This window comes from Nilaparvata lugens, chromosome 10, assembly GCF_014356525.2.
Source record: "Nilaparvata lugens isolate BPH chromosome 10, ASM1435652v1, whole genome shotgun sequence".
NCBI lineage: Eukaryota > Metazoa > Arthropoda > Insecta > Hemiptera > Delphacidae > Nilaparvata > Nilaparvata lugens.
In genome coordinates, this window is record NC_052513.1 from 9,498,227 (window position 1) to 9,516,806 (window position 18,580).

Genomic DNA, 18,580 nt, shown 5'->3' on the forward strand with positions numbered 1-18,580 from the left:
GGAAGAGCGCCTTTAAAATAATATAAGATAAAAACACAAATAAGATTACTAGAAATTTTTAGTGATTTCAAGTGTGAGAAGTTCACTTAATATAATATTAATAATTTTGATTCATTCAGACCATAAGAGACGATATATTTTTTAAAATATACACTACTTACTTATCCTGAACGACGACTCATAGCTTTTCTAAATTTTATTTATTTATTGATACATTCATAGATAACATATCATTCTCAACTCATTATGAATGATTGGGGTCGTAATGAAAATTATTGAAGCGGTATAATTCTTTATTTATTTTTTCTCTGTCACGTAACCCATGTCAGTGGTATTTATTATTAAACATGAAAAAACATTTACATTAAAATGAAGGGCAGTTGCGTAATTGTCATGAAGGACATCGAGAGCAGTTGCGTATCCAAGGGGGTATGGCGATTTGGTAACCCGAAATGGGTTATGCCAAATTTTTTTTGGCCGGTCCTGCCACAAAAATTAGCTTCTTATGTCATATTTTCTTTACTTTTTATAAACCGAAAAAATATATAAGGGATGAGAACCTATATATTTATAAGAGATGATGGTAAGCCTATGATGTTGAAAAATTGTTTTAGATCCAAAATTATAACATGCATCCAATAATGAGTAAAACTATTCAGGACTACCAAAATATTATCATGTTTTTGAATAAATGAATGATTTCAGATTTGAATGAACAATTGTTGACTTCATAAGGATAAAATAGAAATAGTACCCTTATACATCTTTACGCCTTTAAACCTTTTATGTCTTAAAAACCAAAAAGCTTCTTCAAATTATTGAAAACATTTAAAAAATATTAAAAATACTATTATGTACACACTTATACCACTAAACACTCATACCATCCTCAGGTGCCCATTTATTTTTTATTACTAAAAGTATCCTTGTTATTTATAATTATTGACTTAGGCTAAAAATTATAGAGCTTGAGGATATAGAGAAATTTTCAAATGGGACCTACGGTAGATGAAAAACACATGAAAGCTTACTTAAATAAATTTTATTGGCGCAAAATATTTCATTTACTGAACAATTGATTTATAATAGTGAGCGTTGTAATAACACAATAAACTTAATTCAATTTATTTTTTACTAATTATCCTCGTCAAGCACCCTCCTATAAGTAGCTGAAGTATGAGTTGTGATTGGTGTATTGCTAGTTTGCATAGAGACGTGCTGTTTAAGAATGTTTTCTTTCATTAGAATAAAATGTCTTTCAAGGTTAGTAACTGATGGTTCTTTAGCAAATTCCATTCTTGAAATGTTTGAACTTTTTAGTGTTAGATTGCTTTCATCAAAGTCGCCTTCTTCCAAAGATGTTAGACCAAAGTTGTGAGCCACTACAAACGCTGCTCTATTAGTACCTGGGTTGATCTTCAAGAATCCTGATTCGAAATGCATTGGATGCTTTTTCTGAGCATGCCATGAACGAGCGTAATAATTGATGGTTGGTTGGCCACAAGATTCGAAAACTATTTCTTCACAGTAACTGAAGGCTTCTATTGTTGGAAAGGTACCTGTTCCACTATCAGAAACCCATTTGCCTAAGATCCATGATATCGGTTTAATAGAATCATGAATTGGACCTGGCTGCATTTTGCAAAATTTATAGAAACTGAATAGTCAATAAAACACACGTATAATGTTGATAGATCTAAACACAAATAAACAATGCAGAGGGAGATTGTCCGAGTGACAAATCACAACTGAAAACAAAATTCGACTCACTGACTGACAAGTGTCAACTTAACGTAGTATTTACAAAATGTATTTGACCTTACTCGTCTCTAACCTGAACGACCTACAAAGGAAGTAAGTGAGGCTCAATAACAGCCAAAATTATAGAGGTTGAAATGTGTAAGCTAGGCACAAAATCAAATTCAGCAAGAAAATTCAAGTTATTTCAAGACTTTGACAGGTTGACAAATCAAGAATACCACATTCGATTTTAAGGTTATCATGACATGAGCTTGAGAAGGGCATCGATAAAAGTAGTTTAGTAGAGAGGCACATCTGACACAACTGAACATTTAACGAATTTTTAAATAATCATGATTATTGAGCATATAGAAGAAGGATATTGATGTATATAAATAATAAATCATATAGGAAATTGAAATTTATTGATATCAAACATATTTAAGGAGAGAAATCGCTTGCAGTTCGGAATTTTTTGCTAGTCCATTTTTAAGTTGGCCATTCCATTAATGCACTCCACTATAATATAGTTCAAGTTCAAGTCAGCTGATATAATAGCTTGTTTTTGTGTTTTTGCAGGTTATTGGTGTGGTTGTGCTTGTGTGTTGTGTTAGTTTCTTGTCTTCGTTCCTTGAACTCGAATTTAGTGAAAACCGCTTGGGTCTATGTTTCAAAATGTGCTTATTTTCATAATTTAAAATAATTATACACAATAAGTAATGTGTACATTTCTTGAAAAAGTAGGATTAGGAAGTGTAACTTACTATTATGAATTCCTGTAACATACTTTATAATGAAATTTTATTCATTCAACCCATGTGTCTAAGAAATATAATAAGAAGCATTCTTTATCAAACTAAGATATTTTGCTTATAATGGGAACATGTCTAAGTCATTTATCTTTCAAAAGAAACAGCCAAAGGTAAGGTAATTTTTAAATTTAAAGATAACTTACTTTTAAGTTTGGTAAATTTTAAATTTTCAACAAGGAGTCAACTCACAATAACTTATTTCTTTTAAACATCTTAGTTGTTGATAGTCTTATAAAATGCTATCTTGGGAAAGATAGTTCAAGAAATTTAAGTACATTAATAAATATATTGAAAAATGAGAACTATTATTTGGCTAGGGTTAGGTAGGTAGGCCTACCGTGTGTTTTAAGTTTCCATGGGTCTATGCAGTTGAAAAAATAAAGTTCCTGCTCAACTAAAAATGCATCAAAGACAGACATTACACGTTTATTTATTGTGAAAAGCCTGGAACTGATCTACTGAAGAAGTTAATTACATAGAAAAGTATGTTCTGATGACAGGAAACTTAATTATTTTGATAGGCAGTTGGACATCAATCTATTGCCTGTTATCTAGTAATGCCCATAATTTAAGATTTAGCCTAGAAAGCTTCATAATAATCAACGTGCATTTATCAGTTTATCAGTAGCATTTATCAGTTACAGAAAAATATTTCATAATATAACTTAAATCTATTAACTTGAGGTTGTAAAATCCATTGAACTTTGTTCACTGCTCTGCCGTGTTTATTGCTGGCTTTAGCACTGTTTGGGTCAAATAGATGAATTGATTATATTTCAGGAGCCACTGTTTGCAGCGATCATTCTATCAACGTGACACAGAAAAAGTGGAAGTGAGTATTAGAATAATATTCAAATTAATTTATTAAAACGTTTACCGGCAAACTGAACTCAGTTTGGCTTTTTTTTTTGTTTTGAATATTGACTTGAATTTTAATTGAATTTTTAAATTCTCTACATCTAAGAACTTTTTATGTCGACGTAGTTTTACGACAGTAAAATTACCTTAGTTTCACTAAGACTTTATTCACTGTATTAGAAACAATGAGCGGAGTCTTGTTTTTTTTAGAAATAATTGAACGTTATGAGTTTATTTTGGTTACTGTTTCTTAAATTAAAATATATTACAGGCATTGCTTTAATTGTCAAGGAGAATCTTGAAAACCATTAAAAAGCTATAGGCTTATTATACAATAAGTAAACAGTAAGATATCTGTTGAATGAGTATTAGTTTGATTGATTTGAATAAATGGATATTTGAATTACGTTCCTCTCTACGAATACCAACAAGGCCGGATGGGCTGCGACAAGTAAGAGTTACAATTTATTACATTCACAACTATCCAGATGTCAGCATGGATTGAACAAGGCCTACCAAGTCGTCCAGAAAATATTCCTGAATGGAATAAAATAGCTTTCTCCTTAGCCAACACTCAAGTCTTGAGTTTACTGCTGATATCTTCAAATCCTCGGACAGTTTATTGATATCCGCAAGGCAATACAGGAAATGCATCAAGGGTCTTTGACAGACGTCAGTAAGGCACATCTAGAAGACCTCGACTTCTAGTTTTGTAACCATGGAAGTCATTCCTTGTGTTGAATTTTCCAAGATTTGATCACTCAAATATATATTATAATGACTGTAAATGGTCTTCTCACCTGTGGACTGGAGGAGAGATCTACAATGATCCAGGAAGCCACTGAAGGTCCGAATGGCCCTCTTTTGCAGCTATAACACATCTCCACATCAGAAGCGTGACTCCATAGCAGCAGTCTGTAGCTCAGAATACTATGGAAAAGATCATGGTACACCAGAGCATGGGTAGGGTCTGCTCACCAACTGTGTCAACTTCCTCACCTGGGCCAGATTTGGGCTGAAAGAAATGAATGTGGTATCATCTGCAAACTTCAGTGCCCAAGATCAAGGTCATTGATTGCGATCAAAAATATTTCAGGTCCCAACACCGAACCCTGTGGGACGCCATGATTTATAGTCAGAGCCCTTGAATTCGCCCCTTCAACAGATATGACCTGCCTTCGATCCTTCAGATAAGACTTGAGGGCCTGAAGAACAGCACCACCTACACCATATCTTACCTATCACTATTTCATGGGATACGCAGTCAAACGCTTTACTAAAATCACATAGTATCAGAGACAGGCAATTGGTACCTTCAAAAGCTTTTTGGATCCTTCTGACAAGTTCAGAAACTGCTGTTACAGTCGACTTATTTTTTCTGAAACCATGCTGCAGATCAGAGAAAATCTCATTAGTCTCAAAGAACTCCACCAGCTGCATCTTCATCACTGTTTCAAAGATTTTGGCAAAAACTGGGATAACAGATAGGTTTATAGCTATTTATGGCACAAGGATCTCCTTTATTGTAAATAGGTACTAGAAAAAGTAATCTTCTAGTAATAGAAAATATTCCAGCCCTCAAACTCTTGCTGATAATCTTGGTCATAGGGCGGGCAATGACGTCAATAATGGCTTTCAACATGAGAGTAGTCATACCGTAGATATCCTGGCTGTTGATGTTTTAAAGTTGGACACAAATTTTATGATGTCAGCTGGTGTCACTTCCTGCCAATGAAGTTTCCTCACTCTTCTCAATCTCACATTACCTACAGGGTTCTCATTTGTAGTTGTTACAGCCGAAACAATCTGTTCAATATTCCGATGAAGAAATTCGTTGAACTCATCAGGGCTAGCCTCACATGAGACTCCAGATGCTCTCAAGGGACCTCTGTTTCTGTTTATCAAATTCCACGCAGCTTTGCAGGGATTTGGTGTATTCTCAATCTTCTCAACATTGGCACACTTTTTGGCTTCATTGATCTTACTTTTGTATATGCTTTTCATTTTGGAATACAATATACGTAAGTTGTCTTTTTTCATTGGACAAGTACTGAATGCATAGTTGTATCTCACCATCAGTATCACTGATGAAACTTCTGAACCTGGACAACTCAGGCAAAAATCAAGACCTCACCTTTCTAGTGTTACTATTAGGCTTACTCTTAGATCTAGAACTCCGTTTTAAAAGCTTCAATGGAAAAAACTAATTTAATATTTCATTAACTTTGCCAAAACTTTTATCATAAGGCTCCTCAGGTCTTTCCCCCTGTAGTTCACTATCCAAGTTGACCTGAGACCCAACATCTTTGAATCCAAAGAGTGTGCTCTCATTAATCTTTCTAGCTCCTCTAGTATAATTACAATACCAAGTGCGGAACCGAGAACACTCACTCACCATACTGATGTTGGCTGTCATAATTACTGCTCTATGATCAGCAACCAAAGTTTCAGTTACTGATCATAATTCCTCGAGGTTCCTCGAGAACATGTACTCCGAATCCATGTTGCAATGCTGTCCACGCAGCCACCTCTTCTAGTGGGCACCTGCAATACAACATAAAGGCCAAGAAACCGCAGCTAATTTACAAAAGTTCTTGTAGCCGATTTATTGCAGTTCAAGGCTTTGTTGAAGTCACCTCTGATGATAATACTACTAGATGCTGTGACTTGAATCTAGAGACAAGCATCCAACGAATAGAAGAAATGTTCAATGTTTCCATTTGGGGAACGGTAGACACAAATAATAACAGCCGATACATCAGCCAGTTCAAGAGCTACCACCTCAATATCCAAGTCCAAACAAAACACACCTAGGTTTTTCTCTAGACCTGCAGATAGCCTATGATCAAAAATTAAGCCAGTTTACCAACCAAAAAAAAATTTCAAATCGAGTACTTACAGCTTTAAGGATGTGCAAAGGCTAAAAAAACTTTTTACTGGTGATATTTTTCAAAGTTTTTTGATGTGTATACTGTCAAGCTTACTCAAAATATTTTCAGTAAATTGTTGTTTTATTAAATCAAAAATACCATGAAGAATTTATCCTCACCATTATTTCATGGATAAATTTATCTCTTACCGAATTTGAAATTATCTGTACCAAAAATTTAATATTTAGGCTCTCATATCTCAAAAAATAATGATCAGAAAAAAATTAAAATGTTTTCCTGAGAAAACTTTTGTTGGCTTGATAGTATACAAATCGAAAAACATATATCACCAATAAAATGTTTTTGTTTAACCTTTTGCACAACCTTTACCTTATGCTTCATCCGTAACATACACTTGTAATGCTTGTGTTGATAAGATTCTAATAATTATTATAAAACCAATTTTTGCCTTAGTTTCCACTTTTCATCATGATCAATTGCAACAAGAATAGATCTCAGTTACATTAATCGAATTTAATATTATCGAAGTATTTCTTGGTCAATGATTTTTCTCATTTCTTATTAATTCAACTTGGTTTTCTTGATTCCAGTTCCAATTCCTGGTTGACTCCGGTGATATCAACGAGGTAAATAGGCTCACTATTCCAATCCATTATTTCTTTTTTAGATTTGAGCAAAAGTTACTCATAATCTTTTAATAAATTGAAGTTTCGGCATTTATCTTGGAAATTACTTGTTGAAACGAATGCAGTGAGATATATTCATTATTCGTTATTGGATCATGAAATAATTCTGATTTAGTCTCGAATAGTATCAGTTCATCTAATTAGTAACATTAAAAAAAACATATTTTCAATTGCCTTTATATAATATACAATTAATCACTTATTCAAATATTACACTTTGAATAGTAAACTACTTTATTTCCAACTGAATATTGTCAAACAGCTCACTACTTGATTATTGATTATTTAGGGCTTGTTTCCGAGCTCAGGATTTAGCTAAGTTCTAGACTTTAACAGATGGAGTCAGAAAATTGGCTCTCCGAAACGGGGCGTAGTCGTTGTCACATTCATAGTCACGTTTAAATTAAATTTCGAGAAACTAGAAAATTGAACACAAAATAAAATAAAGAGAAAATAGTGTAAAGTTTCAGATATTTTGAATTGTTTGGGAATGTTTAATTTTGTCAAGGAAAAACGTTTCCAATCATAGAAATGAGAAAATAAAGATTGTTATAAAAACTGCGATTACGCCCTGTTTTGGAAAGCCAATTTTTAGACTCCAGCTGTTTAAATTCTAGAACTTGACTGAATCCCGAGCTCGGAAACCGGCCCTTAGTGATTCAAAATTAATTATAGGAATCAAACTCAATACTCCCAACATGAATCATGGTGTTTGTTCTAGAATGTGGAGGTCAGAATACCACATCCCACCAATAAGAAGAAAAGATTCTATCACAGGTGAGTTTCAAAAATATAAATTTCATATATTTTTTGTCCGTTATGAATTCATCCGTCCAATAAATATCAATTTATCCCTCCAATAAATATCAATTCATCTCTGGCAGTAAAAAAGTTAATTGATAAGAAAAGGAATCGAATTTGAAATTAATCTTTGTATTAGCATGAAGACCACAACTGGGCAATAGAGTACCATTATTGTGTTCATATTATAAAGATGATATAATGTTGAGTATGTGTTGATATAATATCAACACAATATGAAATAGTCCATGATTTTAATACTGTAGTAGCATTTTTACCACTAATATGCATAAGAAACAAATTCTACATTATTATTATTATTCAGATAAAAAGTATATTCAGTATTTGACTTGAATCAGTATTTCAGATTTTGTCGTGAAAATATAAAAATGAATATTGTTGAAGTGTTGAGAAAACGTCAATTTATGTTTGAATTACCATGCCCAATCATCAAGTAATCAAATTGCCAGTCAAGTATGAAAGAATGAAGAATTGACGAATTCAGTCAAATATGAAAGAATGAAAAATTGACAAATCCTGCGTTTTAGCTCAGTGTCTCGTTTTTTCAAACAGTAGCTCAATATCCCATAATTTCCATTTACACATTGCTTGTTCTATTCCAACAACTCAAAATATCAACTCATTTTTGGAATTCTATTCAAGTTACTAGTACGTTTATACATTATTTTAGAATATTGTGGATAGACTCTTGATGTCTTAATAGTAACTGTTTTATAATGTATTTGGTTCCGTTGAAATAACAGTTGTCAGGCCCATTGACGGCTCGAATGATGTATAGGTGGGAACTTCCCGTTAGGGACTCCCCACCAACAAAAAGCAATAAGTCTTTTACTTTGAATTTCTGAAGTATTTATGAAAAATGTATGCTAAAGTAGGAATGTGCCAATATTGTATTGTCAATAAACAGTTATCCAAGTGTGGATTGGTTTTATGCAAACAATTGAAGATTATTTGAGTGGAGGAAAAAAGAGGTGAGTTAAAAATATGAACAGTAAAGCTTGATTTCATGCTAGCCTTGGTGTAGACGAGCCCGATACTCAGCACCTTTTCATATTACTTGAATCATTTATTCCAATCAAGCACGTCGTTTAATTACCATTTGAATTTTTTATCATCTAAAATAATATCCCTGTCTGCTTCACTCACTGTCTTGTCAATCACAGTTGTTTGTTGTTATCCAGTTGCTTTTGCACCAAGTTAACACCATTCAATTTGTTTATGTTTAAACTATAAAAAATTTGTTTTCCATAGTTTATCTTCATCCATTGAAGTTCACATTGTAAGACTCACTAGCTTTCCTAAACGTAGCTTTCACCTCTATTTCTATTTCATATAAATATGCTCAGCATTTGAAATGAAAGTTGAAATTTTTGATGCGCCATATTCACATTTCCACTCTGAATTTCGTATCATAAGTAGTCTAAAATTCAGTCTTAATTATTTGTTATATACAGTCTTTGTTATTGAAATATTTTTCTGTTACTATCCTTCTTAAAAATATTTCATGTACGGTAGTCATTCTTCTTTTCTATGTCAACTCTTTCATGAGTGTAACTGAATTTTATTAGGCTACCCTGATTGAAAATTTATAAAGAACATGCATTATTGGAATTTTAGCAATTTGATAGAACATAGTATAGATCACGACTGTGATTTCTTTCGTTTTAATCAGTATCAGGTTTGATTGTGCTGAGTCGTAGCTATCCAGGATAGCTTGAATATTATTCGGGTTGTGGAAGTTGCAGAAGGAAATACAAAATTGACAAGCAAAAATCAGTTGAAGAAATGAAAGTTGAAGTTCTCTGAAAGAATGGATTTTTCTCTTTTCAAAATATTTCATAGATAATGACATTATTTATAAATACATGGCTTTTATTACTATTTGTAAATTAATACCAGAAATAAAATTATTTTCCAATATATTTCCAGACCAATAACGTGAGAAGGTTAACTGAAGAAGACGAAGAAGAAGGGGAATGCCATGAAGAAAGAATCCAGTTGAAGTCTGAAATCATTAACGATCAATCTGAAAGTCAGTTGCCTGAGTAAGTAATTCAAGAATCGATTTTTCAACTACCTCTTTCAATAAATGTTAATAATCTTTTATTCGATTGGCAAATACTATTTTGAAGAGCATGTTTTACCGATTTCATGGCAAGGTTTATAACATCCATTGAAAACCATCTACAACATTGTTACTTGATTATTATATTATAATAAATCAGTTACGCATGAATTCTCATGTTCTTGCTTCGTGTAACAGAAATCATTGAATCTGTAAATTCTCTTGCTACTTGCTTTGTTGCAGCCTATTGTAGATCCCATTTAAAGATTGCGGCCGAACGTTGGTCTTGCTTTAATGAGATTCACTACAAATTGTCAGAATTCTAATAAATAACATCAATGCCTCCTATTCAACCAATGCTGATGACAGTTTGGAATTGATCTCTCTACAGCCAATTATTATGTATTATGTTAGGCTACTTTGGTAAGATAATCCACCCACTTTGGCCGGACAGCATTATTTATTTTTAAGGAGTGGTGAAAAAGATAATTTCGCTGGTTCTTCTCGCTTTTTCGGTTACACTCGCTCTCTTTACTCTGTACATTATATAGCTACTTATCAAATCATATATTTATTCCTCTCATCAACTACCTATCTCTCACTCAATCGGTAATTACGATTAAATCAAATGCAAATGTTCAAGTTGTTTTCGAATTAGCTCCATTATTTTTATTTATTTATTTACATTACAATAGATTACTTTATTGATTTTTTAAACCTGTGATTTAAACAACTCTACTCTTAGAATTTTGAAATAACAGGACTCATACCACTGATTCAAACAATCTAATATTCCAGTTCATAACATCAACAGATTCTCATATTTTAATATTATTCTAATCAGCATAATAGTGATTGACCACAATGCTCTGCAATGTCTGCTTATGAAAATAATTTCGATTGATCTTATTTCTTATCAAAGCTTAGAACGATTACACTTCAACTGTCATATTGATGAATTATACTTAGCACAAAAACTGATGATTATAATTATTCCAAACAAACCTTGATTGTACCCAACCGAAATGGTTTTAGTGACACGATGTAATGACATTACGCCTATTATATAAATAAAAAAAAAAACGTCATTGAATTCTCGATAAAATATAAATACCATTTTCCTTGCACTTTAAATTCAATATTGACAATAATTATCATTTATAATTCATCATATAAATCACTGCGAACGTATCACACCAATATTGAATGTAGGCTGTTTAAGGAGGCTATACCACTAATCTATATAAGTACTAAAATGATAAACTTCAATCTGGACCACTCTCACAGACACCAAGATTATTAGAAAATTTAAACTAGTTATAAAAAACTGGACATACAGTAACTTTTTTCCATATCGAAGTATGAGAATCAAGGTTTTTGCTCAAACTATAGAATGCAATGATTTTTTTTAGCTATGTTTGTTAGAAGAGGACTTGCTTATAAATTTTGCTTTTCTTTCTTCTGGTTTCTTTCTTTTTTTCCTCTTCCCTCTCCCATTCTTCCATTTCTCTATCCCTTCATTCTTTATTTTTATACCCTCTACTAGCCTATTGCATGGGAAACCATTATTGGCTAGGTATTTTTCCTCCTTTCAGCACACCGCACCATGAAGTCTGTTTTTCATTTTTTTATTAGAAATTGTTTTTTTGCGTTTATGTTGAATTGAATAGAATTATTGATATTGATTGATTTATATATATTCAAATTTAAACTGCTCCACTCCTCCAAATCTCTGGCTAAGCCTTATCTCAATCATATGGGGTTGGCATTTCCCTCCTTTAGCCGTCTCCTCCGCTAAATCCTGTCCATCTCCTCCCCGCGTCCTCAACCCTTCTCCCGCGAATCAGCCTCCACTCTGTCTCTTCACCTCATCCTTGGTCTTCCTCCACTCCTCCAAATCTTATTGTATAGTATTTTGTACATGTAGACGGTTTAAAATTTTGTCACTATAATTTTAATTGAAGGTAAAAAAATCCAATTAGTGCAGTTAATAATTTGTGTTTACTTTTAATTAGTTGCGGAGGAAACAGTCAGGGAGCACTTCCATTGGACCTGCGCCGCATATCTCGGGCAGGTCCTCACCCTTGGAGAAAGTTCAGCTTCTCTTCATCCACGCCTCCCAGTTCGGTTGACTTGGAATGGGAACATGAAGGTATTAACGTTGGTTTTTTGACCGATATTTGCTTTGTTTTTAGGTTTCTTTATTTAATTCTTGAAAATCAAATAAAATTCCTGAAATCATTTAGATTTTTTCGTAGTCATAAAAATATTCAGAAGAAAACTCAAATATTTTATCCTGTGAGGAATCTCAATCAATAATAGGCTATATATGATTGTACTTCTTTGATATGTTGTGTGGTGTGACCAAGACAAATCATATTCATATATGATATTACAAGTATTATTCAAATTTATGTGTATTAAGTCATTCCCAGAACATTGAAACATGGAATAAAATTCATGCAAAATACAAACATTTCCTCGAATTAATTATTATTTGGAAAATAAATATCGCTACGTTTCAAGTATTTGATTCCACGCTCTCCCATTTTTTCCCTTTACTTGAGCCATCCAGTGAATTTTTGCGTCCAAAGTCATAACAAATTAAACTAAATTACATGGAATTCAATTACAATAATAATTTCTTTAGACTTACTGTTTCACTGAAGTTGTGTCATGCTTGGTTCAACTTATTTGGCTTATTTTGATTATAATTAGTAAAGGTGTAGATCAAATAAAATGAATCCTCATTTAATTACATATTTTTCTATTTTCTTTTAAACATGATTAGTTTCAAATCACGCCATTACAAAGAAAATTAAAAAAATATTCTAGTTATAGTAGTTATATGTAATGAACCTCAGCCTTATTGAAATGAAATCTTTATTAATTAGTAAGTAAATACATCAGATGAAATAATTATAATTTATGTGAATGTTCCCCTCAAATGTGTTCACAAAGTTTGTTTGTGAAGAATAAGTCAATTAATTTGAACAAAGACGATTCAAAAAATATAGAATATTGGTTCAGTAAGGGTGCACAGTGAGAATAATTTGCATTTCTCATATTGGTGAAATATTGTACTAGTTTGTTTGGGTATTAATTGAAAACGCCTTGCTTGATATTGTCAAACCAGTGATTTATTGAAACAATTTGGGATACTATTTTTGGTTGTTACACCATCATCAATCTTTAGTATACCTATTGTTTGGGTACCCCTCATACTTACTTACTTACTTACTCTCAGGGCCATCTATATCTAAGTTGACATTTGGCCGCACCAACAAACTGTCTCCACGTAGTTCGCTCCTCAGCATCTCTTTCTGTCGCTGCAAGTCTCTCCATGTCAGTCTTAACCTGTTGTCACCATCTCTGACTGGGTCTCCCATGGGGTCTTCTTCTTAGAGGGTTGGGTGTTGAAACTTTTTTCAGCTTGGACTCTTTTCCTCTTCTGAGTATGTGCCCAGCCCATTGTAATCTCCTACATTTTATTTCGTAGAGGTTTATTGGAGAGGTCTCTGATTTCCTTATTATGTTTCCTCCTCCATTCTCCTTGCTCGTCCCCTCATATATAATATATTTTCGAGCTCAAAATGAATGTATTTTTATATAATTATTTTGTGAATTTGAAGTTTGTTTTATGTTTTTACGGAAGTTTTATTATTATTCTATCTAAATTTATTATTTGTTTTATTCTGATTTGTATATTCAGATTGATGATTTAGTGCATACATTGAAATGGACATAACCTATATAATATTTGGACAATTTAAGACGAAATTAGGAAATTGAAGAATTGATTCAAGTCAGCCTGTTTTTCTTTTCCGACTACTGTATTGCTTACTCTATCCAATAAATAAATAAATATATTGTTGAAATTTTGTACTAGATTGTTTATGCACGGAATGAAAACGCCTTACTTGATATTGTCAAACCACTGATTTACTGCCTTTGCAGTGGCTTTGCTTGATTTACTTGCATGATTTAAGCCTTGGTATTGTCGAACCACCGATTTATTTAAATAATTTGGGATACTAGTTTCGGTTGTTACACACTATTCTCTAGTGTTTGGGTACTGTGTGTAGGTGGAGCGGCGGGCAGTCAGAGGCGCCTGATGACGAGCACAATGGAGGACGCGTCTGGACCGGGGACGGGGACGGGGACGGAGGGCAGTCCGGTGGACTCGCTTGAGTGGGACTCCTGTGAGGACAAGGCATCGACCGCTTGCATCGGCCTCGACCCGGACACCGAGCTGCTGCTGCAGGAGATCGAGCGACTCACTGCCAAGGCGCTCATCGAAACCGGACGCGAATGGGCCGACAGATAGTATTAGTAAGACTTACATCCTCCTTACATAGTATACTATAAAATGTCTTGTTTTATTCGATGACGGGAATTTGGTCAGTAATGTCCGCTTAACCAAGATAGATGGTTCAGTCGTTAAGAGAGACTAGTATAGGTGCTACTAAGATATAGATAGTTTGCTCAGTTGTGAAAAGAGGTCGGCTAGTGAAGAGGACACCAGATTGACTGCCAGGCATTTATAGTGAGATTCACCTACAAAGTCAGCACCTGATTAATATTGGTGTAATATTATGTTTGTAATATAATGTCTGTCTTAAGACAAAGCATATAGCTTTATCCTTTTCTAGCTCCGCACTTGAGTCAAACTTTATAACGTTGATTACACGCTAGTCTACCTACTAGTAATTATACTAGTACCGGTACTCTACCAGAATAATTATTTACAATAATTATGAAAACTTAACAATTCATGAAAACATATATTTTGTTGATGAATATTTGAAATGGAATTGATCATTATAAACACGAATAACAAATAGTTAGTGTTATATCAGATATACCTGGCTGACTTTAATCACAACTATCCACTATAGAAGGCGGTTAAAAAAGAGAATTGGCTACCATGCCGTCCTATTATTTCCACTGACTTCATAACGTGAATCTTTCTATAGTGCAAAACAGATTGCGCATGCACAGTAGGGCTACTATGCCGCTGCAATTTCAACCTTCTCCTCGTGACTGAACCATCATAGTAATTATTGTCATCTTGATTGAATAGTCAGTGAATGCAAACAAGCAATTGTGGTTGTACGAGTACTATATTTGCAGATTAAAATATCATTTCATAAATTACCAAAGCCATCTCTAGTAGAATGACGCAGCTTCTGAAAATTGAGAAAATTGTTCAGTCAGCCGGTCAGCCCTAGTAGAAAAAATAATACTATCAGTTCAGGACTCAAGAACTCGAATCAGGGCATTTGGTTGTGATAGTAACAGTTCATCATTAATTTTCAATGGATTCGGAAAATGTGGAGCTATATTAATTGCAGCTTCACTATGTTTTCACCCTAATGAAGAGACAGCTCTGTTTACTAAGCTTAGTTTTAGCCGGTCAGCTGACCAAAAATTATTGTAATTTTTGGAAGAGGGCTATTTTGATTATGGGATTTTTCAAATCTATTGAAAATTGATTATGCTATTGATATAAAATTATTAAAATGAAATTGTGGTTGTGTTAGATATGCAGAACAGGCTGAACTAAAAGTTAGTCTGAAAAGTCTGATGGTATTAAGCATAGTTATACTTATAACGTTTTAATCTTATTTGATTTATTGGTCAATAATTTATCAACTCCTCCCTTCTATAAACGTAAGCTTTGTGCTGTTGATTTTTAAATGTTTTAGTGTTAAAAGTTTTTACTCTCCCTGCATGCCCAATATTTCAAAGCTTCCGAAATTTGCGAATTTTATACAACATGTTGTTAACTTGAAAATTTTAATCTACATTGGATCAGAGTTATTGATGTTGAAAATAAAGCAAATATCAAGTGAATCAATATTCAGCGGTAAATTCACTCAAACAAACTCAATTCTCTGTTTGCATTCTCTAACTTTTGGCTATGATGTTGTTAATTAAAAAAACGTCCATTTATAGAGGTATATATTTTTTCTTGAAGAAGTTGAACAGAGCAAAGCTCAAGTGAGTGGAATATCACAATACATATTCTATTTGAAGTCTAAATAATGACAGAATAAATTTTTATATAATGTAAATAGAACCTTTCTTATTACAGAAAATGTTATTGTTTGATAAAATAAAATATTAGAATCTTGATTGATGAAATGGGATTATATGTTCCATAACATTATTACATTACTTTCCTTTGACTTGAGACACCTTTTGATGTGTAGGATTTTTGTTCTGTTCACTACTGAAAAGTTTAACAGAAGCCATATATACCTGAAAATCGACAGAATCTCCTATTTTTAATAATTCATTTTTCAATAAATCTATATTACTGGTGAACAAAATATAATGATTTACAAGTGAATAGAAAATAATGTAATATATTATAAAAATATGGAAGTACACAAAACTATTACGGTGTAGCTTAATTGAAAAATGACCAATTCATTTAAAAAAATCAATGATAAGTAATGTTTTAGAGATTCTCCAACATCGATCAGAGAGATTCAGAATAGTTATTTGTGTAACTAGTGCGCAAAGTGACACTTTTCTGCACCGAAAGAAACGTTTACACGCGAGCCATAGGAGAGTGCGTAATACTATAGTTCCTTGAGTGTAGCAATGCAACTTTGCACACGTATTATTACACAAAATGTAATCACACCACATTTGCATGTTTCAGTCACGTTCTCAAACTTTATCACTGAAAATTAATTAAAAGAAAAAGATGAAAGAATACGTTTTCTGGCGAGAATAATGTTTTTGTTCATATGTTATTTTCAAGATGATTGGCCAACCTAATTTCAACAGCCATGTAATAGACTTTGGAAGAAGCAGATAGAATGGCTATCGGTCAGAAATTAGTAAACTCTTTTTGATCTCCACCCTTTAGAAATGGTAATACATTGCTGAATTTCAGTAGATTTGCAAAGACTACATGTTTTAGAGATTGATAAATAAAAAATACTAACGGCTTGAATAAGAACTTCAAATATTATTCCACTAGAAAAGGAGGAATCCATCCAATAAATAATAAAAATATTTATACAAAAACATATAACACACTGCTTAAAATTTAATTGTGAAAAACTCTTCTATCGTATACAGACTTTTTTGATTAACAAGTCTTTCAAATATGTTTTGTATGATGTGATATTCATTACTCTTATGGATTCAGGTAGGCAGTTGAATAATTTTATGGACATTTGCTGCCAGTTCTGTTGAGAAACTTTGTAACGGCAGTGTCTGATTCTAACTTTGTATTTGTTTCGTGTGTTATGACTATGGAAGTCAGAGTTTATTTCAAAATCTTGAATGTTTCTCCTAATGTACAGCAAGCATTCAAATACATATAAAGATAACAATATTAAGACACCCATTTCTATAAACAAACTCCTACGAGGGAGCTCCCTACATAAAATTCTTAATGATTATTCCGTAACCTAAAAAGAATGATTGCATTAGAGCAATATTTCCTCATAAGCGGATACCATACACAAATGACTTTGTATGTAAGAAAAATACACATTCATTAGTACAGGGAAACCCACTTCTATCAAGTCTTCGCAGAAGGACCTTTATTTACTTTTTTGGCAATGTAACCGGTATGGCACTTCCTATTTAAATTTGTGTTGATATTCATTCCAAGGCATTTCATAGACTCTTTATCTACTATCTTCGTATCACAACTGAATATCATATGTTTTGTTGTTTGGACTGAGGCTATTGGCTGCACACCAATCTTCTACAGTTGAATCATTTTCGCAGATGATTGAATGTATATCTTCCTTAACGCTGCTACTTACTCAAGTCATAAATCGTCTTCATATAAATAAGGACTACCGCTACTTTCCCGTACATTGATTATATTTGGCAGATCATTTATGTATATAATGGATAAAAGAGTATATATACAGAGTGAGTCAAATGTATAGTAACCCTTATATAAGTTGGAGACTGTTGTTGATATAATACTGTTACTTTCAGGACAAGTTATTGGTCGAATACTCTACCTTTTGACGTACAACTGAATTTCAACCCCCCATAAGGGGGTGACTTAGGGGTTGTAACTCGAGTATTTTAAATGTAAACACTAAACACCCATTGTGTGGTACATAATTTTAAAGGCCTTTCTAGAACAAGAAAGATGGCATCAATAAAAGTGTTCCATGATACTTGTATCCAAAATGGCGGCTGATTGAATTTTTAGTTTTTAAAGAAATGAGGTGTTGTAACTCAGATATTTTAAATGTAAACACCCAGTGTGTGGTATATCATTTTAAAGGAAGAAAGATGACGCCAATAAAAATGTTCTATGATACTTGTATCCAAAATGGCGGCTGATTGAAGTTTTAGTTTTTAAATAAATGATTGGTAAAGTAATGAAACTTAGAACAACAATCTTTTTGAATGAATAACGAAACACATTGAAAAAATGGTTATTTATTTAGTAATCTGTTTACTACTATTTACATTTCATTTTAAAATATACTCGAAATGCCCTCCTTCTCTCGTGACTGTGTGCCAGTATGACATGATTGCCTGCTTCTTGTCAATGAATTTTTTGATACTGATTTATCTTAACCCGTAAAAAATCTACTAATAAAATTAATCATCTGCCAAATTAAAATCATCTCCACCAAGGACAAAGTCACAAGACTTGTAAAAACATAAGTCACATAAATACAAAATTTTGTTGAATGAGTGCAAGAATGG

General features: G+C 32.8%; 1 protein-coding gene across 1 annotated transcript; it reads left to right on the forward strand.

The window, feature by feature from the left end:
• The first annotated feature begins 369 nt into the window (after positions 1–369).
• Positions 370–16,326, forward strand: LOC111055923. The gene is made up of 5 exons (XM_039436615.1): positions 370–429; positions 6,892–6,927; positions 9,739–9,854; positions 11,890–12,026; positions 13,960–16,326. Exons 1-5 carry the CDS (start codon positions 370–372, stop codon positions 14,199–14,201), a joined length of 591 nt encoding a protein of 196 aa, XP_039292549.1. The 3' UTR covers positions 14,202–16,326.
• The last annotated feature ends 2,254 nt before the right edge of the window (positions 16,327–18,580 follow it).

What these genes read in the sequence shown, in the direction of transcription:
- LOC111055923 (XM_039436615.1), top strand. Translation starts at nt 370, where the DNA reads ATGAAGGGCAGTTGCGTAATTGTCATGAAGGACATCGAGAGCAGTTGC. An exon ending in ACTCCGGTGATATCAACGAG is followed by an intron (nt 6,928 to 9,738) that starts GTAAATAGGCTC and finishes ATATATTTCCAG; the next exon opens with ACCAATAACGTGAGAAGGTT. An exon ending in CTTGGAATGGGAACATGAAG is followed by an intron (nt 12,027 to 13,959) that starts GTATTAACGTTG and finishes TACTGTGTGTAG; the next exon opens with GTGGAGCGGCGGGCAGTCAG.